Genomic DNA, 18,495 nt, shown 5'->3' with positions numbered 1-18,495 from the left:
CACAGACTCCTAATCCAAAACTAGGTGACTCACTCCCCACCCCCAAATCCTACAAAAATAAGTAAAAATTTTTTTCTTTCAATTTTTTTGAAAAAAAAAAAACCTAGGAAAACCTCTCATAATTAGTATCCTTTGGGAAACCTAAGGCATGTTGATATACAGTGTCTTGTCCTAATTGCATTATGATATGATGTTAGCAAGAGGAAGTTAGAGACACTGTTGCATTCCTACGAGGGGCATAGAAGGTCATGCAGGATTTATTCTGATCTCCCTCTCCTGGGAATTACTCACTAGTGCCAGTCCCTGCCTTCATTGCTACCACTTCTCCCTTTTCTCTGTTCTGCATGTTTACCTCTGCTCCCTTGCACTGCTCTTCTCTCCAGACTTGGTATTTGCAGCTCATTTTCTTGGAGTGGACTTACATTAAGGAAACAGCCAAGGATTCTGGAGGACTGCAAATAGTGCCAAGAGGTGCGGCTTTATCTTTCTGTGCATTTGAAGGGTGGAGCATGCTGAAATGAAAACCATGAGCTGGTCTACAGCACTTCTACCCTGCAATGAGAACATGCAACAGGGTTACAGAGGTTTTGTGCACTGTGTGGGTGGAAACCAGGGAGAGAGGCCAGTTTCAGTTCTTGCATCCACATTCAGGCACAGACTCTAAGCTGGATGTGAAAAGAGATTTAGGTTAATCAAAGGCTGGTAGAAGAATGGGGAGATGCCTGCTGGGCAGGGCACTGGTGTGATGGGGGAACCAGTGGGTCAGTGTATCCCCTGCAGGAGATGCCAGCTCTGGTGCCCCACTCCCCTTCTCCCTGAACACCCTCTGCCCAGCTCAGAGGGGAGCACAGCCTTGGTGGAGTGGTTAATTCTGGCCATGGGATGTTGCAATGAAATAAGAGTCTCCATTTTTAAACAATGCTTTATTCACTACGTCCTAGAAATGTACCGTAAATGGAGCAAGAACTAAATAACTCAGAGGCTTCTGACGTTACAGAAAACAGAGATACAATAAAACACCTAAAATATCAGCTCTTTTGAGAATAAGGCACACTAGTTTTGTTGGGTTTTTTCTTTTTCTTTTTTTCTTTTTTTTTTTTTTTTCCTCTTTGAATAGTTTGTTCTTAACCTAAAGATGTTCACATTTCAAGTTATCAAACTTACCTCAGTAGTAGTGTACATGAAATGGGTTAGAAGAAAGTGTAAAAGGCAGGGGCTGGGGAGGCTCAGTGCAACCTGGCTCCTGCCTGCCTCCCCAGCTCCTGCCTGTGTTCCTGGGTCCTGCCTGCACCCACTGGTGGCTTGGGGCTCCTTTTTTTCACCCTCTTTGGCTCCTTTCTCTCCCTGCCACTTCTTGTCCTGCTGGAGGGGAGAGAATGACTGGGAAAAGAGCGATTGCCCTTCATCCCTCCTCTTTGGGTCGGCCATGGTGTAGGGCTGGAAAGGGGCTGACAGAGACTCAAACCATGAGGCTGCCTATTCCCAGCCCCAGGGGTGTTTAGGCAGAGCCTGTGAACCCACAGCATCATTTAGTGTTGAGCTGTGCAAGGCCCAGGCTGGAGGAAGCAGTGTTGGTCTCCGTGATGGGGGCAACCCTCTCAGCCAAATCACCTCCTCTTGCCCTGCCTCAGGCCTCAGGCAAGGTCTGGGTGTGCTTTCAGAAGCACAGGGACAGATAAGAAAAAAATCCTGGGAAAGGGTGCGGAGGGGCAGAGTCCCACCTAATGGTTAACCTCCTCCCAGTGCTTTGGCTGCTTGGTGGGGCGTGAGGGATGAGGAGAGCTCAGCCTGGCTGAGCAAGAGCACCTAAAAAACAACCGCTCCATTTTGAGGCAAGGAAAAAAAAACATATTAAAATGTCACTTAATTGAGCTGGACATGGTCTGTAAGTCGTTCGGTTGTCAAATTATATTCAATATGAAACCCCTTCAGTTGGCACTTCTACCACAAAAAGTAAAGGAACATTGTTTACTCACTCTCTGCTCCGCACCTCGTGTCACCAGAGCTGTGTTTGCAGGGCCGATGCACTTCATACAATGGGCAAGACATTTCTTCACTGTTTTACCATATTTTACATTCACCACACTACTAAATAAAAGCCTTTGAACAGGCCACAAAACACTGCAATAATATATTTACTTCTTAATAAAACAAACTTTTTTTATAACATTGCAATATAAGGTTTTTTTTTGTGGCAAACCACATACCATGTAAATTTGCAACATAAAATGACTTTGAAAATGTATATTAAAAGAAATATTTACAAGCTCTATGTCTTAAAATCATCGGGTCTAATTGCTCCCACCCCTGATGTGCATGTACAACTCCAGTTGTGGAGAAGGGGAATTAAGCTTGGAAGGGAGGCTGGGTGGGAGGTTAGCCCTGTTTCACTAATTCCAGTATCACTACCACCCCTAGTAGTGGAAATTTCTCACAGAACATGATGGAGCAATGGGTAAGTAACGCTGCGCATCCTCTTGGTGAGAGCAGCATACATTCTCAGTCACTACAACATATACTTCAAAGAATAAAATAAAGAACATTAAAAAAGAGCCTAGGTTTTATACTGGATGAAGATCTAAGTCAAGAAACCTCACATCAAATATCAGCTACTTGTTTCTGCATGTGCTCCAGCTACAAGTAGCTTCAATGGAAAATCCAGTTGTTAAGGAGAACTCAGAGCCTTTCCTTTACTTAATACAAGCCTGCAAATCACACCATGAAGAGGTTTGTGTGAGGAGGCTTTTTCTTTCCTCTTTCTCCCAAATGGGAAATATCAGTTACTTCCGATTTCAAATAAGAACAAGTGGATTGTGTTAATGCCAGCACAAAAATGCAGAGGTCTTGCACATTTTTCAAATTGCACTTTCCAGTATAATTTTTTTAAATAAGATACTTGTTGGTTTTTTCTTAAAAAAAAAAAAATCTAAAGTATGTATTCTTTAAATATTGAATATATTCTTCAAAATATATTGTTAAAACTTTCCCTAGCTGCTCAGGTGTGCTTTTTTATATATAGCTGATATATTATTAAAGGCACTACAAAATAGACATCTCTGGAGTGCAGAAGTTACTAAAAAATAACCTTCATACCACAAATACATTGAAAATATAACTGCTAAAAAAAAAAAAAGGAGACCCTATGCAACCCCACTAGGATGGGTATAAATGCATGTCAGCGGTGGGCTGGATGCATCAAGGTCCTTTAGAAATGTATGAATACAGGCATGTTAAATTTTAAAAATAGCCTAAAAAAGTTAGTGAAAACTTCAAGCGTAGAAAACATTTCGGACACATTTTTCTATGACATTCTTCACTTCCTGCATCAGTTTACAGAGCCCCAAACATTTACTCTTTCGCAGTTGGTTCTTTCTTCATAAATAGTAAAGTGTTCCTTCAGGGTGTGTTTCTCCTCTGCCGACAGTCTCAGTACGTCTGGTAGACGTCGTGGATGGGCACCTGGATGGTGGCAGCCGGGAAGGCCTGGGGGATGTAGCCAGCGTAGCCCCCGTAGGCAGCGGCGGCGGCGGCGGCAGCGTTCTTCTGTAGCGTGGCTATCGTCGCTGTCGCCGCGGCGGGCGCCGCGAAGGGCACGTAACTTGTCCCGTAAATGCCAGCAGCGGGGATCCGCTGGACGTTGGGAGCCATGGTGTACACCGGCGTGATGGGGCGGCCCTGAAAGGAGAGTGTCAGGTTCAGGCCTCAAAAAAAGGGCCTAAACTCCTGTTGTGTCCTGTTTCCACCCCCTGAACTGTAAGCCTTCCAGAAGAGGGGGGTGGCAACAGGAGGGTAGGCAGCGTGTACCCTGTTGAATGGGGGTTTTGCCATCACAGGGAGCTGTTTCCTCCCTCCCAGATTTGGATCTGCCAGTGTCCAAAGTGCAGATGCGTACGACACGCGGGGTTGTTGGGCACTGTGAAGTCCTCAACAGCATCTCCTGAGGGCAAGAGGCCAGGCTTTCCCCCCCCACATCCCAGGTATGCAAAGCAGGACTTACAGGAAGCGTGTTGTATGGGAAGCAGGATGTATGGGACCAAGATGTATAGGATGCAGGACTTGTGTGCTGAACTCACCTGGAACGGGGGAGGCGTTGAGACGGCCGGTATCACAGCTGCGGCCGCGGCTGCCGCAGCAGCTGCTGCACTAGCCGGGTCCTGCTGGACAGCTATGGGGTTGATGATGTGCTCAACAGTGTGGATTTTGCCATCTTCCATCATCTTGGCTGGTGGCGCAGCTTGAAACATGGAGTACTGGGCACCAATGGCAGGGATGGCCACTAGGAGAGATCAGACACATCAGGTGTGTTGGGAGAGGGCAAGAACCTCATCCCAAAGAGCCCTCCCTCCTGGATGAGCCAGCCCTGTTGCAGTGCTCCTGCACTGCTCTCATCAGGGCAGGTAGCTGATGTGCTGGAGCACTTCCATCTTCTCTATGGGTAGAAGCACTGCAGCTGGTGCATGGTGATGGGCTCGGTACTGCCTCCTCTGCCTGCCATTCTGCACAGGGACAGAGCCCTGCTGGGAGCTGTGACCTAAATTTACACAGCCCCTTCTGACCACTGCTGTTCTCCCCCCTGGTCAAGAGTGTGGCCTGAGCACAGGGATGGGTGGGAGCATGTTCTGTCCCCACTCCAGCTGTTGAGATCAAGGGACCTATAGCTGCCATAGGCAGAGCTGCTCCAGGAAAAAAAAAAAAGTGTGGTTTGTACTGTGCAGATTGCAGGCAGCAACTGGCCCAGTCTATATGCTGTCCTTTGGCCAGCCCTGTGAAATACCAGATCTTTCACTACTATGCATTTCTCAGAACTAAGTTGGCTAAATGTGTTTTATACTATCTCTCTGCTACAGGATTGATATATTTAATGACAGAAAAAAAAAAAAGAAAAAAAAAAAGAAATTGCTCTATAGGGAATTCTCCCTTATGCCAAAATTGGACAACATAAAATCATTAGAGCTTTGGTCTTTGAGAGATAGGGAAAATGCTCCAGTGCTCCAGTCAGAGTGATGTTGTTTGTATGTGGTCCAAAATGGAGCTTCATGGCACAGCTTGGGGAAGAAATATTCTATACTGAACATTCCAAATAATAACTGGACATCATCTGGCAATGTGCACTCACAGTCCAGAAAACCGATTGCATCCTGGACTGCAACAAAAGAAGCATGAAGGTGATTCTGCCCCTCTACTCTGCTCTGATGAGACCCCACATGCAGTATTGCATTCAGCTCTGGGGCCCTCATCACAAGAAAAACATGAACCTGTTGGAGTGGGTACAGAAGAGGGCCACAAAAATGATCAGAGGGCTGGAACGCCTGTGCTGTGAGGAAAGGCTGAGAGAGTTGGGGTTTTTCAGTCTGAAGAGGAGAAGATCCCAGGGAGACCTTATAGCAGCCTTTCAATACCTGAAGCTTATAAAAAAGATGGAGACTTCTGGTGGGGCCTAAAGCAATAGGACAAGGGCTAAAAATTTTAATCTGAAATAAGATAGGTTTAGATTGGAAATAAGAAGGGAATACTCTGTAATGAGGCTGGTGAGACACTGGAGTAGGTTGCCCAGAGAAGCTGTGGATTCCTCCTCCCTGGATTTGTTCAAGGCCAAGTTAGATGGGGCTTTGAGCAACCTAGTCTAGTGGAAGGTCTCCCTGCCCATGACAGTGGAGGTTGGAACTATGTGATCTTTAAAGGTCCCTTCCAACCCCGACTGTTCTACGATGCTATGATTTCCATTGTTGTGTCATAGTCGACACTTCAGCATTCGGTTTGTGAGCCTTTCAGTATTTAGGCTATTCACAAGAAAACCAGAGTAATCAATAAACAGTGGACTAACAGGTGATGTTGGCATCCATGGGAGTTGCAGCCAGAAAGTCAGAAATGAAGACAAATATGGACATGGGTTTCTTTCACTGTCAGAAAACTTTGCAATGTGGAATTATGCAATTCTGCTCATGGGGGGGACAGCTGCCAGCAAGCAGTACTATTGTTTTGATCCTGGACACTGAATCTGATGAAATATCTTCCAGGCAGAGATGTTTCCACTGCTACTGGACCACCACTGTTTCCTCAAGCAGAGATCTCCACCCATGAGCTTTTCCAGTTCTCCATCTACACGAAGTCCACTTTGTCAGCTCAAAACAGTTTTATCACTGGTTTAAAAAACCTGGATAATTTCTCACTGAAGCAAAGGCAGAAAGTTCACGTGCTCCACTCTGCAGTAACTTCTGCTAGAAAAGCAGTAGCAGGCATCTGGGGCATTGGGGTGACATCTCAGGAGTTTTCTAACCATATGCAAAGACATGAGCTTTAAGGTTACAAATGGTAGGAAACTTGGCAGAGTCAGTACATCTCTACTCCTCTGTTTTGCTAATGTGCTCTCAGAGATATGGCAGAGGTAGACCTGATAAAGAAATCTGAATCTCAGCATGCTTCAAAGTCTGGAAACATTTTGGCTTGAGCTTCAGGCTTTTGGCAGTTAAATGAATTCTCACTAAAAGCTGTGCATTTCAAAGCCCACTTTTCAAGTATCCTTTGGTAATACCTGGAATTCCTGAAGTATCTTTACAAACACACAGAGCAGTAATACTTTCTGATTGTGAGTGGGTAGTTTTCTCAGGAAGTCTGATCTTCCTTTGGAAATGGTTCTAAGCTTTTTTTTTTGTATCTAGACGTCTTATATTGTCTCATCTAGCTCTTACAAAGAATTCTTCAAAGCCTTCATTAGATGCAAGTTGTAGTTTACACTGACAGTATGGAGCACATTTGTGCAAACCCACTTCAACTCTATTATTAAACACCACTTAGGTCCTGCAGAGAAGACTTGAGGGCTCCTACAAGTAGGTTTGCCCCTTCACCTGCAAGGATCTTCTTCCTCAGTCTGATTTTCTGAATAATGATCTTTCCAAACAGGATCTTGAGCAATTGCAGGGCTTCAGTCTTCATCCTGTTCACCTTGGAAGGGCAAGGGCTGGATACTCAACTGAGGATATGTCAGAAAGGGGTGATCCCTGCCCCATTTGAGGCCCTAAGCTCAGAAGAGCTGAGAGCTCTCCTGTAGGCACTACCTTGCTGTGAGCTGGACCCTGAGGGCTCCCTGCATTACTCCTTCCTTGGTGACGGAGGAGCTTGCAATGGGAAAACCCCAGGTCCTTTTCCCAGCCTTCTAGCACCAGAGAAATACAAACCAAGTAGGAAAGAGCTCTGCCTGGATGGAAATCTGGGATGGGAATCTCCCAGGGTGAAATTAACATTGAAGAAATTAAAAGAGAGGAAGATTGCTCCTAGTCATCATGCTCCAGTGTACATGACTAGACAGAAAGTCTGCACCTGAGGAGGTGCAGAAAGGGTAGGAGCAGTGGGCACAACTTCAGCCCTCTCTTCTTTGGCTCGAAGAGCTCTCAGATGTTCATGCCTTCTGTCTCACTGCATGCCTCTTGTTTACAGAAAGCCAGGGCCAGGAGGCATCTGGCACAGTGGAGCACCGAGTCCCTGCCATGGGGCTGCACCACTGCCACAGCTGGGGGCTGGTCCCAGTGTCCCCATGTGCCTGACATGGGGCTTGGAGTGGGAGCTTGCCCACCACCTCTGCTTTCTGCACATACTTTGCACATACTGACCTGCTCCAGGCTTAATGGCCACAGGGTTGACCGCAGGTAACTCCAAGTTGGGTACCAGCTCGTATCCTTTCTCCTGCTGTTTTCCTTTGCCTTCATGGTACCTGCTGTAGATGCCACGGCCAGCGGAGTATCCCCCCAGGTAGGAGCCCCGGGGGCCTGGGGCTCTGTTGCCAGCTGCACCTCGCCCTCTGCCTCGTATGCTGCCTGCTTATGGTAACAACACAGAAGAGGATGGTGAATAACATGCTCCCACGGGGGAGCATGAATGTCCCCAGGCTGAGACTGGGAGGCATATGCTTAGAAATGAAGCTGCTGAAGTTAGTTTGGTCTGAGTCTTAGTGATTTCACTTAGGGAAACAGAAGAGTTTGGCTTTAGAAGCACCCAGCAAGCCTACACAAGTTTTGCTGTTGATGTTTCTGACCATACATTAACTGCTTATTTATACTGGTGCAGCTTTCAGGGCCAGTGTAATGGACCACTGTTATACAGTCAGTAGAGAGAGGGGCTCCTCCAGGGTGATCTCTGTGCAATAGGAAAAGCTTCTGCTCTCAGCTGTCCCCCAGAGGACACCCAGACTCTCAACTGGCTGTCATGGGATCCTGCAGACGTGGCCCAAAGTTGTACCTGGCCTTTAACCAATTTTGTTCCATCATTCTATATATTTTTACTAGTGTTGTTTGTTTTCTCTGGTATTTTATTGGTAACGTGGATATACCCCATCTCCATAAATATTGCCTTTATTTATCTTAGCAACTCCATGAACGTTACGACAGTTCTTTGGACACTGAGGTATTAATGTACTCTATGATTGTGTAATTGGATATTTAGGCTGTCAGTTAACACTTCTGTAGTTCATTACAAGTACAAATCTGGAAACTGAGAAGAAGCTGAAATTCTTAATCACCTAGGGTTAAAAATATTTCCTGGTTTACATGGGTGCTTTAAGATTATATTCATTCTGAGTTGCCTGTTATATAGAAAGACAGATTACATTTCAGGAAAACTGAAATTCCTGTAATTGTAACACCTGTTATAGTTTGTAGGGGTTTTTATTATTATTGGTTATTTTTTTAATGACTATAACCAATTACTAATTGAAGGATACATAATAAAATAGATATTTCACACTCACTTGATTCCTTCTGCTTGTGCCTCTCAAATGGCTTCTTTATAAAGGGCCCAGCACTGCTGTCATTTTAATGTGGGGGGCAAATGACACCTGGGGAGCTCCCAACTGAGGCTTCTCCTGACATCCCTCTCTTTGGATGACCAGGTCACCATACCCACACCTCCAGGTGGAGGTAAGGGGAGCACTCTGTCACAATCTGTAATATTTAGGATCCAGGTCTTTGAAAGGAGGCATCAGAAGTTGGAGTCTTGGACTTGCTCAGACTTACTACAGCACTCAACAAAACCCAGATCTCTCTTGTCCCCATCCCATGCCTGGTCCATTAGTTCATTCTTAACCATGTTTTTGATGCCTCCTTCATACTAGCATGTACCTTATTATATATAATTGCATATACTTTATATAGTCATAAATTAAAAGGTGGCTGAACATAAATATGGCAAAAGACCTATTAAAAGAGTGTTTAAGGAAAAATTTCATAGCACCAGCCGTCCTTTGGCTCAAGCAGACCTTGGGTTGCACCAGCAAGATCAAACCTGCCCCTCACATCCCCTAATTGTGCTTACTAACCTTTCACAAAGTAGTCTCTGTTGGGCCCAATCAGGGCATTGTATGGATATCCATAATATGCTAGTGTGTACGGATCACAAGAGTAAACATAATTAGGCTGCTGAGTTACTTCTGGCGTTGCTGCAGCTCCTCCTTTTGCTGCTTTCTGGTAGCGAGTGTATTGCTCCTTGTCTACTGGCTTGGCCAAGGTAACCTCCAGGCAGGAGCCTTCCAGTTCGACACCATTAAGGTTGTTCATGGCATGAATGGCATCTTCCCTGGTTGTAAAGTGCACAAAGGCGTAATCGCGTATTTTTTTCACCCGCTCTACACAGCCAGGGTTAAACTGCCCAAAGACCTTTTTAATAGTGTCCTCTGTGGTCTCAATCATTAAATTCCTCACATAGAGGATTTTAACAGTCTCCATGACATCTTCATCCACATCTATCTCTGGTTCTGCCCAGTCAACAGCAATCTGGTGTCCCCACAGCTGGATCCTTCCAGGCATGAGTTTCCTCCTGGCCATTGCTGCTGCTCGATGGCTCTCATACTCCACGAAGGCGAAGCCTCTGTTCTTCATCTTGTCTGCCGCACTGGCATACACGATGACATCCAGCACGCCTTCTGTCACCTTGGCAATCTCTTCCAGGATCTCCTCTCTCTTCTTCATCTTAGGAATGCCTCCAATGAAGAGCCGGCAGTTATCCACACTGCAGCACACACCCAGCAGCCTGCCGGGACGGATCTCATAGTTGTTGAGCTCCCTGACAGCTCGTTTTGCTTCGTGCTTCTGGGTGTACATCACGAAGGCATAGCCACGGTTCTTCCCATCAAAGTCCATCATCAGGCGCATTTCATAGATGCGCCCGACCGACTCGAAGACGGGGACGAGCTCATCTTCATAGACATCACGGGGGATTTTGCCCACAAAGACTTCACAGCCACGGGGAGGGTGCAGGCCCTCCCAGCCAGGAGGAGGGCCGCCATACTTGCGTTGCCCGTTCTCCTGGATCATGCTGTATCCAGTGCGCTCCATGAGGGCCAGCAGGGCCGCCTCGTTGGGAGCACCAGCAACTCCTTCGGGAACTTTTGTGGTAGTCACGTTGGAGGAATCGTTGCTCATCCTTGCAGTGGAGTCCTCAGCGGTCATGGTGTCAAACTCATTCACAGCTTGGTAAAGCCTGGGCAAAGGAAGGAGAACACTCATTAGAAACTCTTTTCCAAACTGCAGAAAAGCAGATGAATGAATCACACCAGCCTGAACATTGATACTGCATGGGGAGAACATCCTGGATATAGGCACAAACCCTCTTTGAGGCAGGGGGTTGAGGACCACCTGCTTGTACCACCCTGGCATCCAGAGCTGCTGCCACAGAAGAATCATAGAAAATTAGGGACCTCAAAAGATCATCCAGTCCAACCCCCCCTGCCAGAGCAGGGTCACCTACAGCAGCTCACACAGTAATGCATCCAGGTGGGCTCTGAAATGCACTCAGGGAAGGAGACTCCACATCCTCCCTGGGCAGCCTGTGCCAGTGCCCTGTCACCCTCACAGTGAAAAAATTATTTGTTATATTTATAAGGAACCACCTATGCTCCAGTTTATAACCATTGCCCCTTGTCATACTGTTAGTCACCCCTGAGAAGAGCTTTACTCCTTCCTCCTGGCACTTGCTCCTTACATATTTATAAACACTGGTGAGGTCACCCCTCAATCTCCTCTTCTCCTGAAGTTGGATAAATGGATGCCACCAAGCACCTCAAAACACAAAACCCTAGGGAGGCTTGGATCATCTTTGAAAGAGTAGGAAGCATCTGAGACCGGATTGGAAAAGGGAAGATATTGCCATGGAGCCAGTGGTTCCCAACTCCAGAGCCTTCTCCTTCTCAGCCATTCCTCAGTTAATCCATCTACTCCTGAACAGTGCAAGCACCAGCTGCCATACTCCAAGGTGGAAGATGACGAATGAATGAGAAGTACGAGGCGTGGTTTCCATCTGATAACATCCCCTCACTCCTCTAGTCCTTCACAGTAACCCTTATGTAGGAAACAATAAATATACTTTAGTACTGGGGAGACAAATTCTTGTTCTCTTGTGCAAAGGACAGTCAGGTAAGCTTCTGAATTGCCTACTGCTTGTGGTTCAATGTGAGATGTGTTTGTCTCTTCTGTTATTACAGCAGGACTCCACAAAAGCTGAAGAGAACCACTCCCTTATGACAGGCAACTTGCTTTAGAGCAAGTGACCAGAACAGACCTGCAAGCCAGGAAGATGAAGGCAAATCTCAGAAACTCCTCCTGCATTTGAACACAGGCAGAGAGCTGGAAATACAGACATGTGGGAGGAGATGACCATGCTAATGACCACAAATGCAACATTGCTGGCTTCCTCTTGGAGCACAATTAAATAAGACACTTTGTGACTCCGAGAGTAGTTAATTCAGACTTTTAAAGCAGGAAAGGTCCATCAAGCCATTTAATATGAACGATTGTATATGACATGAACCATTACATTTTATTGTTATTTGCACATTGGCTCCCCAAACATTTATCTGAGTAAGTCCTATCTTCCAGAAGGACCCTGGTTTTAAAGAGTCAGAGAGCTGTAGACCACACCACTTCCCTTTATGGCTTTTTCTGAGTCACTCCCTGAGATAGGAAAGGGTGCTCTGTTTCTCATGAGAATTTGGCCTTTGCTTCCACATTTTGTGATAGATTAAGAAGTCTTTCAAGACCTCTGCTTTTGCCCTAAAATGATATTTAAGTTGTGTAATCAATACACAATTCTTTTTAATAAAACTTGCAGGCTGAACTCCTGAATTACTTCCCAATTAGTAATTTTTTTCACCTAAATTTATTTTTGTGGTTCTTCAACAGTTATCTAATCCTTCAGCCTTTTTTACCTTTGCTATACACAGGGATCATCCTTCTTTCTTCTCCCCACATCTCTGTATTGCCAAGGCCTGTTTCTCCACGCCTTTTCACTAGCAAACCACATGGAGTTTGTTTGTCAATTTGAACCTCAGATCCTTTCCAGAAGCACCACTTGCCCAGGTCATGCCCCAGGTACAAGGCATGCCTTTTGCTCACTACTCCTAAATGATACAACCTTGTGTACAGCCCTGCCCTGCCTGCCTTTTGAATAGATCCCACCTACTGAGTGCTACACCATTGGCTCCTCCTCATTGTTTTCAACATCAGCATCAGCCTTTGCATCATCCACCAATTTATTTGCCATGATTTGCATTCATGACCAGTCTGTTGATGGAACTGCCAAAAAACACTGGCCCCTGTAGGAAACTGCAAGCATAAGAAACACTCAGGGTTTCACAGGCTTATTTAAAAAAAAAAAACAAAAACGACTAAGCTTCAGCCAGCCATTTATTTTATTCAGTTGTGTTATTCAGTGGGATGCAGGTTTCTCTCCTTTGAGTCCCACAGGGACTCTGATTTACACCCTTTGTTATAACAGTTTGGCCATTTTCAGTGTTGGTTACAATGCAGGGAGGTCTTTCACCAGCATGGTAGGCCCAAGTTCACAGAAATATGGGCACAAAATTTAGGCATCTAAGTCTGATTTCTATGGTCCACAAACCCCCATTTAAATTATAAGTAACCTTAGCACCTCAGATTTTTTTTTCAGTAAAATTCATGAGCTTCCCAGAAATGTGCTGGTCTTTATCTAGAGATGCCTCTGTACCAGCCAGGGCAAACACTGCTGCGACTGGTTCACTGTGCCACATGCTCCAAATGTTTCTGGGACTGGGTGTGTTTGGGCCAGAAGGGTTACACACTGACAGTTTTGAGCCATTTTAATTTAAAAATATGGAAAGCAGAGGGGGAGGCACAAAAGATGAAGAGCATTAAAAGTCATGCTGATGGCCAGGAAATACTTTAGAAAGCATAATTTCTTTGAAGCCAGGTCTCTCATGGAAGTACATTAGTTTTGATAACTTCTGGCTTTAAATGTTGTTGATAAATGTATTTCTCTCAGGTTCAAATGTTGTCCCCTTTTTAATGTGTAACAGTCAAATGTTTTCATTTTACTTCTGGGAATTGTTTGACATAATGTAAAAAATTTAAGGCAGAGAAAAAAATTGCCTTTTTCACATGACAATTTTTTCCTTAAAATGGGACTTCACCTTTCCCTGAATGAAAGTAAAACTTGTTAAACAAACACTTTGCTGAGGAATAATCATTACCTTTACATTGGCCACCTGTTGGCAAGTGAACTACTTATCACCCCAGGTTTGGGTAAATTGAGAAATTAGTCATTACCAACAGTTTTAGGTCAACTTACAAAGTAAAAGCTTTGTATTCTGTTGTCTGCAAGGCTCAGCCACTGGGGCTATCTATAGTCTAGAGCAAAGCCTTCCCTACCCACCAGAAACCACCTGGTGATTCAGTGGTGGTACAGGGACTGGGATGTTCACCAGCCCTCTGCATTGCACCAGCAGGATGATTTTTAGTACTGAGAGTTGTACTTGAATCTATTGCTAAGTGCTGATGGCCACCTTTGCTACAAACACTACCATACTCCATTCATGATAGTGAATAATTAAAATGTCTTTGTGAACCTAAACTGCATTTATGTCTATGTAGTTTATTGGAATCAAGATCAATGATCAAAATTTTTTATTTTTTTTCTGTGCAGCTCCACAGAGTTGGGTTTCATAAGCATATATTACCTGAGACAATTATAAGTAGTCGTACTTGGTGTAGCTAAATATACACCTAACAACATTCATTGCCACATGCCACAACCTTAACAAAGTTCAGCTGAGAAAAAGCATGGGTGTGTCTGGGCTGAGAGCTCTCTTCTCGTGTTACAGCCTTACAAAATGGGCTGCCAACACAACCTAACCTTGTCATGTTCAAAAAAGCAATCACTCTCAAGAAAATTGTCAATGTTCAACCCTGCTTGTGTGTTTTTTCAGTCCATAGTAAACTGGTCATGAAAACTTGCTGTCGTGTGTGGGTGTACACATGGCATGAGCTAATACTCTGAGTTCAATGCCCTTGTTGCCAGACTGATTCCAGTAAACCCACCAAGTGTGATTAATGCATGCTAGAAGAGGCAAAAATTTAAATTACATTAAAATGTTGTGTCTTGTGAAATACAAGCTCTTAATTTCTAGTCTCTGAAGAGGAAGGTCCACCTGATCTTGATGACAAAAGTTCATAAGTGAGAGATGGAAAAAAATATTGTTAATGAGACTCCGGAGACAGCTAAATTTTAAACGACTTATCATCAGGACTGAAACAGACTGGCTTCTCTTCTTGTCAGAAAGAGGTAAAGCCTTCTTGGCTGTTCAGTGCCACGTTAGATGGATGCTAGCAGCTGCCAGCAGACCAGGAGCCAGGTTTGTAGTTCCGCGTCTCTGCTCCAAGGACTCTCCCTCACACAGGTGAACTCTCAAACTTACACGTTTCACTGAAACCATTCAAATTCCACTTCCTCTTGCTTATGAAACTCCTTCCCTGCTGCCAGTAAGTCGACTGTAAATAGTTCTTGCCCTGAACATTAATTACCTTCTTTTCAGCCTATCTTTTTTTTTCTCATCACAGCTCAGAATATTAAATGGGAAACTTACTGTGTTGGCAGTGACTGACCTAAGGCATACCTTGAGCAGGCTGATAACTGAGGCAGATCTTTTGTTAAACAGAAATGCCATGCCTTCATTAGCAGCAACACAGGTCCAGATGCCCCTCATGTCAGGGCAAAGCCAGCTCAGTGCCCTGGCACAAAGGTGATGCCCACAGACCACAGAGCACCTTATCCTTGGGCTTGGCCAGTGCTGGGCAGAGCCCTATGAAGTTACACAGCCAACTGCTCCTGTTAATCAGGGTGTGGTAGAACAGGCTCTTAACCAACACAGGTACACAGCCAGTGTCCTTCTGGCAGCAACAGCATGTCCACTTCACTCATGTGTTTCTGTAAAATGGGGCTGTTTACGTTTGCGCTTCATTCACACAGAATCACACAGAATCATCTGGGTTGGAAGGGACCTCTGAGATCATCAAGTCCAACCCATAATCCACGACCACTGTGGTTACCAGACCATGGCACTGAGTGTCACATCAGTCTCTTCTTAAAAACCTCCACGGACGGAGAATCCACCACCACCCTGGGCAGCCCATGCCAGTGTCTGATCACCCTCTCTATAAACAATTTTTTCCTAATATCTAACCTAAACCTCCCCCAACAGAGCTTAAGTCCATGCCCTTTTGTCTTACTGGTAGCTGCCTGGGAGACAAGACCAATCCCCCCTTGGCTCCAGTCTCCTTTCAGGGAGGTGTAGAGAGTGATGAGGTCTCCCTTGAGCCTCCTCCAGTCTAAACAACCCCAGCTCATCCCTCCAGTGTTGTGTTACGCAGTTTTAGTGGCATCATGTGTCCTCCTGTGGATGACACAGCAGTCACAAAGCATGGGGGCAGGCGGTGACACCAGGGAGGTGTCTCCGTACAGAGCTGAGGCAGCATGTCCTCACCAACACCACCCGCCTGCCTGCTTGCTTCAAGAAATGGCCATTGCTTTTCATTTTAAGACAGCTGCTACAGAAGGAAGGTTAATCACTGAATCTTTAAATAAATGTATCCTGACGAGAGAGGGAAATAACAGCTACTGGTTTAAATGTGACCTTCCTAGTTTTTCATTTGAAATAATAAGGGCAATCCTGCTGATGATGCTGAGCAGCAGCTCTGGAAGTGCAACTGCTATTAATGCCCTTCAGTTTTAAAAGTGATTTTTTTTCATGGCAACTTCAGATACATAAAGTGTCTGTAACAACAACAGCAGTTTCTTAAGACCAACTGTATAACTTTATCACAAACATCATACAGCCACAGAAATGCTCTTGCTGGAAACCCAGTTTGCCTGTTTACATGTTCATGGGCTGAACAGAAAAAGGCAGGGGCTACGTCAGTGCTAAGTATGGTAGTGGCTCGATTGTTGCTTCAAGTGTAATGTGCAAATTATCTCCCCTTTTAAAGAAAGCTACAGTATGGTAGACATAATGCTATACATAATTTTTTGGTTTTCCTCACAAGACCATCCCTCCTTTCCTATCATTTACGTGCACAAATGAGCTGACCAACCCTGAGCCATGGCATGCCCAGCTGTGGTGCTTGGAACCAGCCTCACAGTCCTGCCACAGCAGGGAGCTGGCATTCAAGGTTCTCCTTCCAAAACTAATGGTGAAATAGGAAGTTACACCTCTTTTATGAACATGCCTAACATAGCCACTGGACCCACAAGTGCTCACTGCCACCCTATGTGCTTACTGTCCCCTCTGCAATCAGCTTGGGGACATCCTGCAGGAAGTAGCATCCTTGTCTCCCTTCTATGCGCAGTGCAGACAGAGGCCAGGAGAGCAGCCAGTGTGATGAAAAAAGGATTCCATCTCTGGAGAAAAACAAGCAAAGGCTTTGCTGAACTCCAAATTTATTTGTATTTTAAGAGTCAAAGTCTAGTCTTCAGTGTGGTTTCCAACAGAACTTGGACCACAGCTTGGTTTCCTACCTGCTGTTGCTAATGAAATGCAAACTTCTGAAGCTGAGTCTTGTGGTAGATCAGTGCAAGACAGTGCAGCATTTCAGCACAGCTTTTTGGCAAGAGTCCTTTTCTTAAAGTCTTTCATACAGGAATGGGGAGGTTACTGAGGGTGGATGATGCCTTCAAACTCAACCAAAAAAAGCAGTATTTGAGGACAACAGGCCATGGCAATGTCTGCAGTCTGTCAGGCACATTGCTTTACCTGCAGCTGAACTGGGTGAAGAAGCTGCCCCAGGCTAATTTAAACACTTTGAAAAGGTGGGTTTTCCTCACTTGGATCATTTTGGTAAAACTCTATGGAGAAAAAAGTGACCTGAAGGGGCAGGAACATCTGCTGGCAGGAGGCTTGATGAGTCTCTGTGATGAGAGACTCATCAGCTGGGGAGAGTGATTTCATGGATCAGACCAGCACTGGTTTTTGATGACATGTCTGTCTGCTGTGCACGTTATCCTGCTGCCAGCACCACTGCAGCACTGTGTATTCCCATCATCACTCACGTGCCTGAATTAAGGCTAACAAACTTGTCCATCTCCAGCTAGGATCACCTTGGAGAACCCTTTTGGCTCAGGTGCTGCATGTGAACCAAGGAGATGCACACACAGCAACATTTGCTGCACCCAGTCTCATGTGTGTTCAGGCACAAACATGTACAGCAGTGGCTCTCTGCCCACTGTACTTAATGTAAAGAGAAACAGTGTAAAGTATGCAAGGGGCAGCATAAGACCTGCCTGGCTGCTGGAATTCCCATTTTCATTAACAGTGACACCAAGCATCCTAACCTAGGGGCTACCATCAGGGGTTCAGCCACTGATTTCAGTGAAAGAGTTCATATTTCAAGCTTAAACTTTAACTTTTTCAGGTCAGTTAGTCATGTTGCTCTCATATGGGGCAGGTTAATGTTCTGGGCCTGAAAGCAGTTTGCAGGTTGGTGCTACTCCAGAAGGGGGTCCTAATTACTAATATAGAGAAGAAGCAACATAAATAAACAGAAAATTAAGGATGCTGTTTTCTGTCATGCTCAGCTTCTCTTCCTGGTAACAGTTTTAAGGCTCTAATGTTTTCTATGGTCTTATATTTAAGACACTACGAGCACTACTGAAAATCTGGCCTTGAAAGTCTTGCAGGGACTGATTGTGCCCTCCAGGCACCCAACAAAAGCACTGAATCTAGCTTTAAACACCGAACAAAATAGTCATAAATCTGTTCTTTTACTTGTTGCTCCTTTTTAGGAGGACATCATCTGACATTATTCTATAAATTAACAGCCTGGAATTCCTCCGATTAAAACTTCAGTGATAATCAGATAACTGAACACTTAGTTTCTATAGTCAACAATTGGCTACAACCTCAGACTAGGATTTGAAGCTTAAACTTTTCATTTTCATCATTATCATTAAGACCAATATCAATCACAGCCAGATTATATCAGTTCCCTTAGCCATATTAAGCTTACATTACAACAGTTTAACACACAATTAAAAAAAAAAAATAAAAAAAAAAAGAGCTGAAATTGTGCAAAGTTGCTGCCTATTCTGTTAGCAACCCTCTCTGCATCATTCTAAGGCATCTTTAATTTTGTGAGGCTGAAAAGACTTTCAAAGGTTTTGCTGCATTATCAATAAATACTGTCAGTGCCCAGCAGTGAACGTTCC

The 18,495-nt window shown here is 44.9% G+C and overlaps 1 protein-coding gene across 10 annotated transcripts in view; it reads right to left on the bottom strand.

Annotated features, from left to right (window-relative positions):
• Window positions 1–904: 904 nt before the first annotated feature.
• RBM47 (RNA binding motif protein 47) overlaps window positions 905–18,495 on the bottom strand; it is a 76,203-nt gene continuing 58,612 nt past the window's right edge. For 6 of the 10 annotated variants that reach the window (XM_071743683.1, XM_071743681.1, XM_071743684.1 and 3 more), the window contains 4 exons: window positions 9,308–10,467; window positions 7,608–7,814; window positions 4,074–4,276; window positions 905–3,675 (listed from right to left, as the gene is read on the bottom strand). In XM_071743683.1, the coding sequence (XP_071599784.1) occupies window positions 3,427–3,675; window positions 4,074–4,276; window positions 7,608–7,814; window positions 9,308–10,467 (1,819 nt within the window). In that variant the 3' untranslated portion in view covers window positions 905–3,426. The remainder of the gene's footprint in view (window positions 3,676–4,073; window positions 4,277–7,607; window positions 7,815–9,307; window positions 10,468–18,495) is intronic. The other 4 variants (XM_071743682.1, XM_071743687.1, XM_071743689.1 and 1 more) reach the window with 1 other exon arrangement.

This window comes from Heliangelus exortis, chromosome 4, assembly GCF_036169615.1.
Source record: "Heliangelus exortis chromosome 4, bHelExo1.hap1, whole genome shotgun sequence".
NCBI classification, from domain to species: domain Eukaryota; kingdom Metazoa; phylum Chordata; class Aves; order Apodiformes; family Trochilidae; genus Heliangelus; species Heliangelus exortis.
This window is presented reverse-complemented; position numbering and strand designations above follow the sequence as displayed.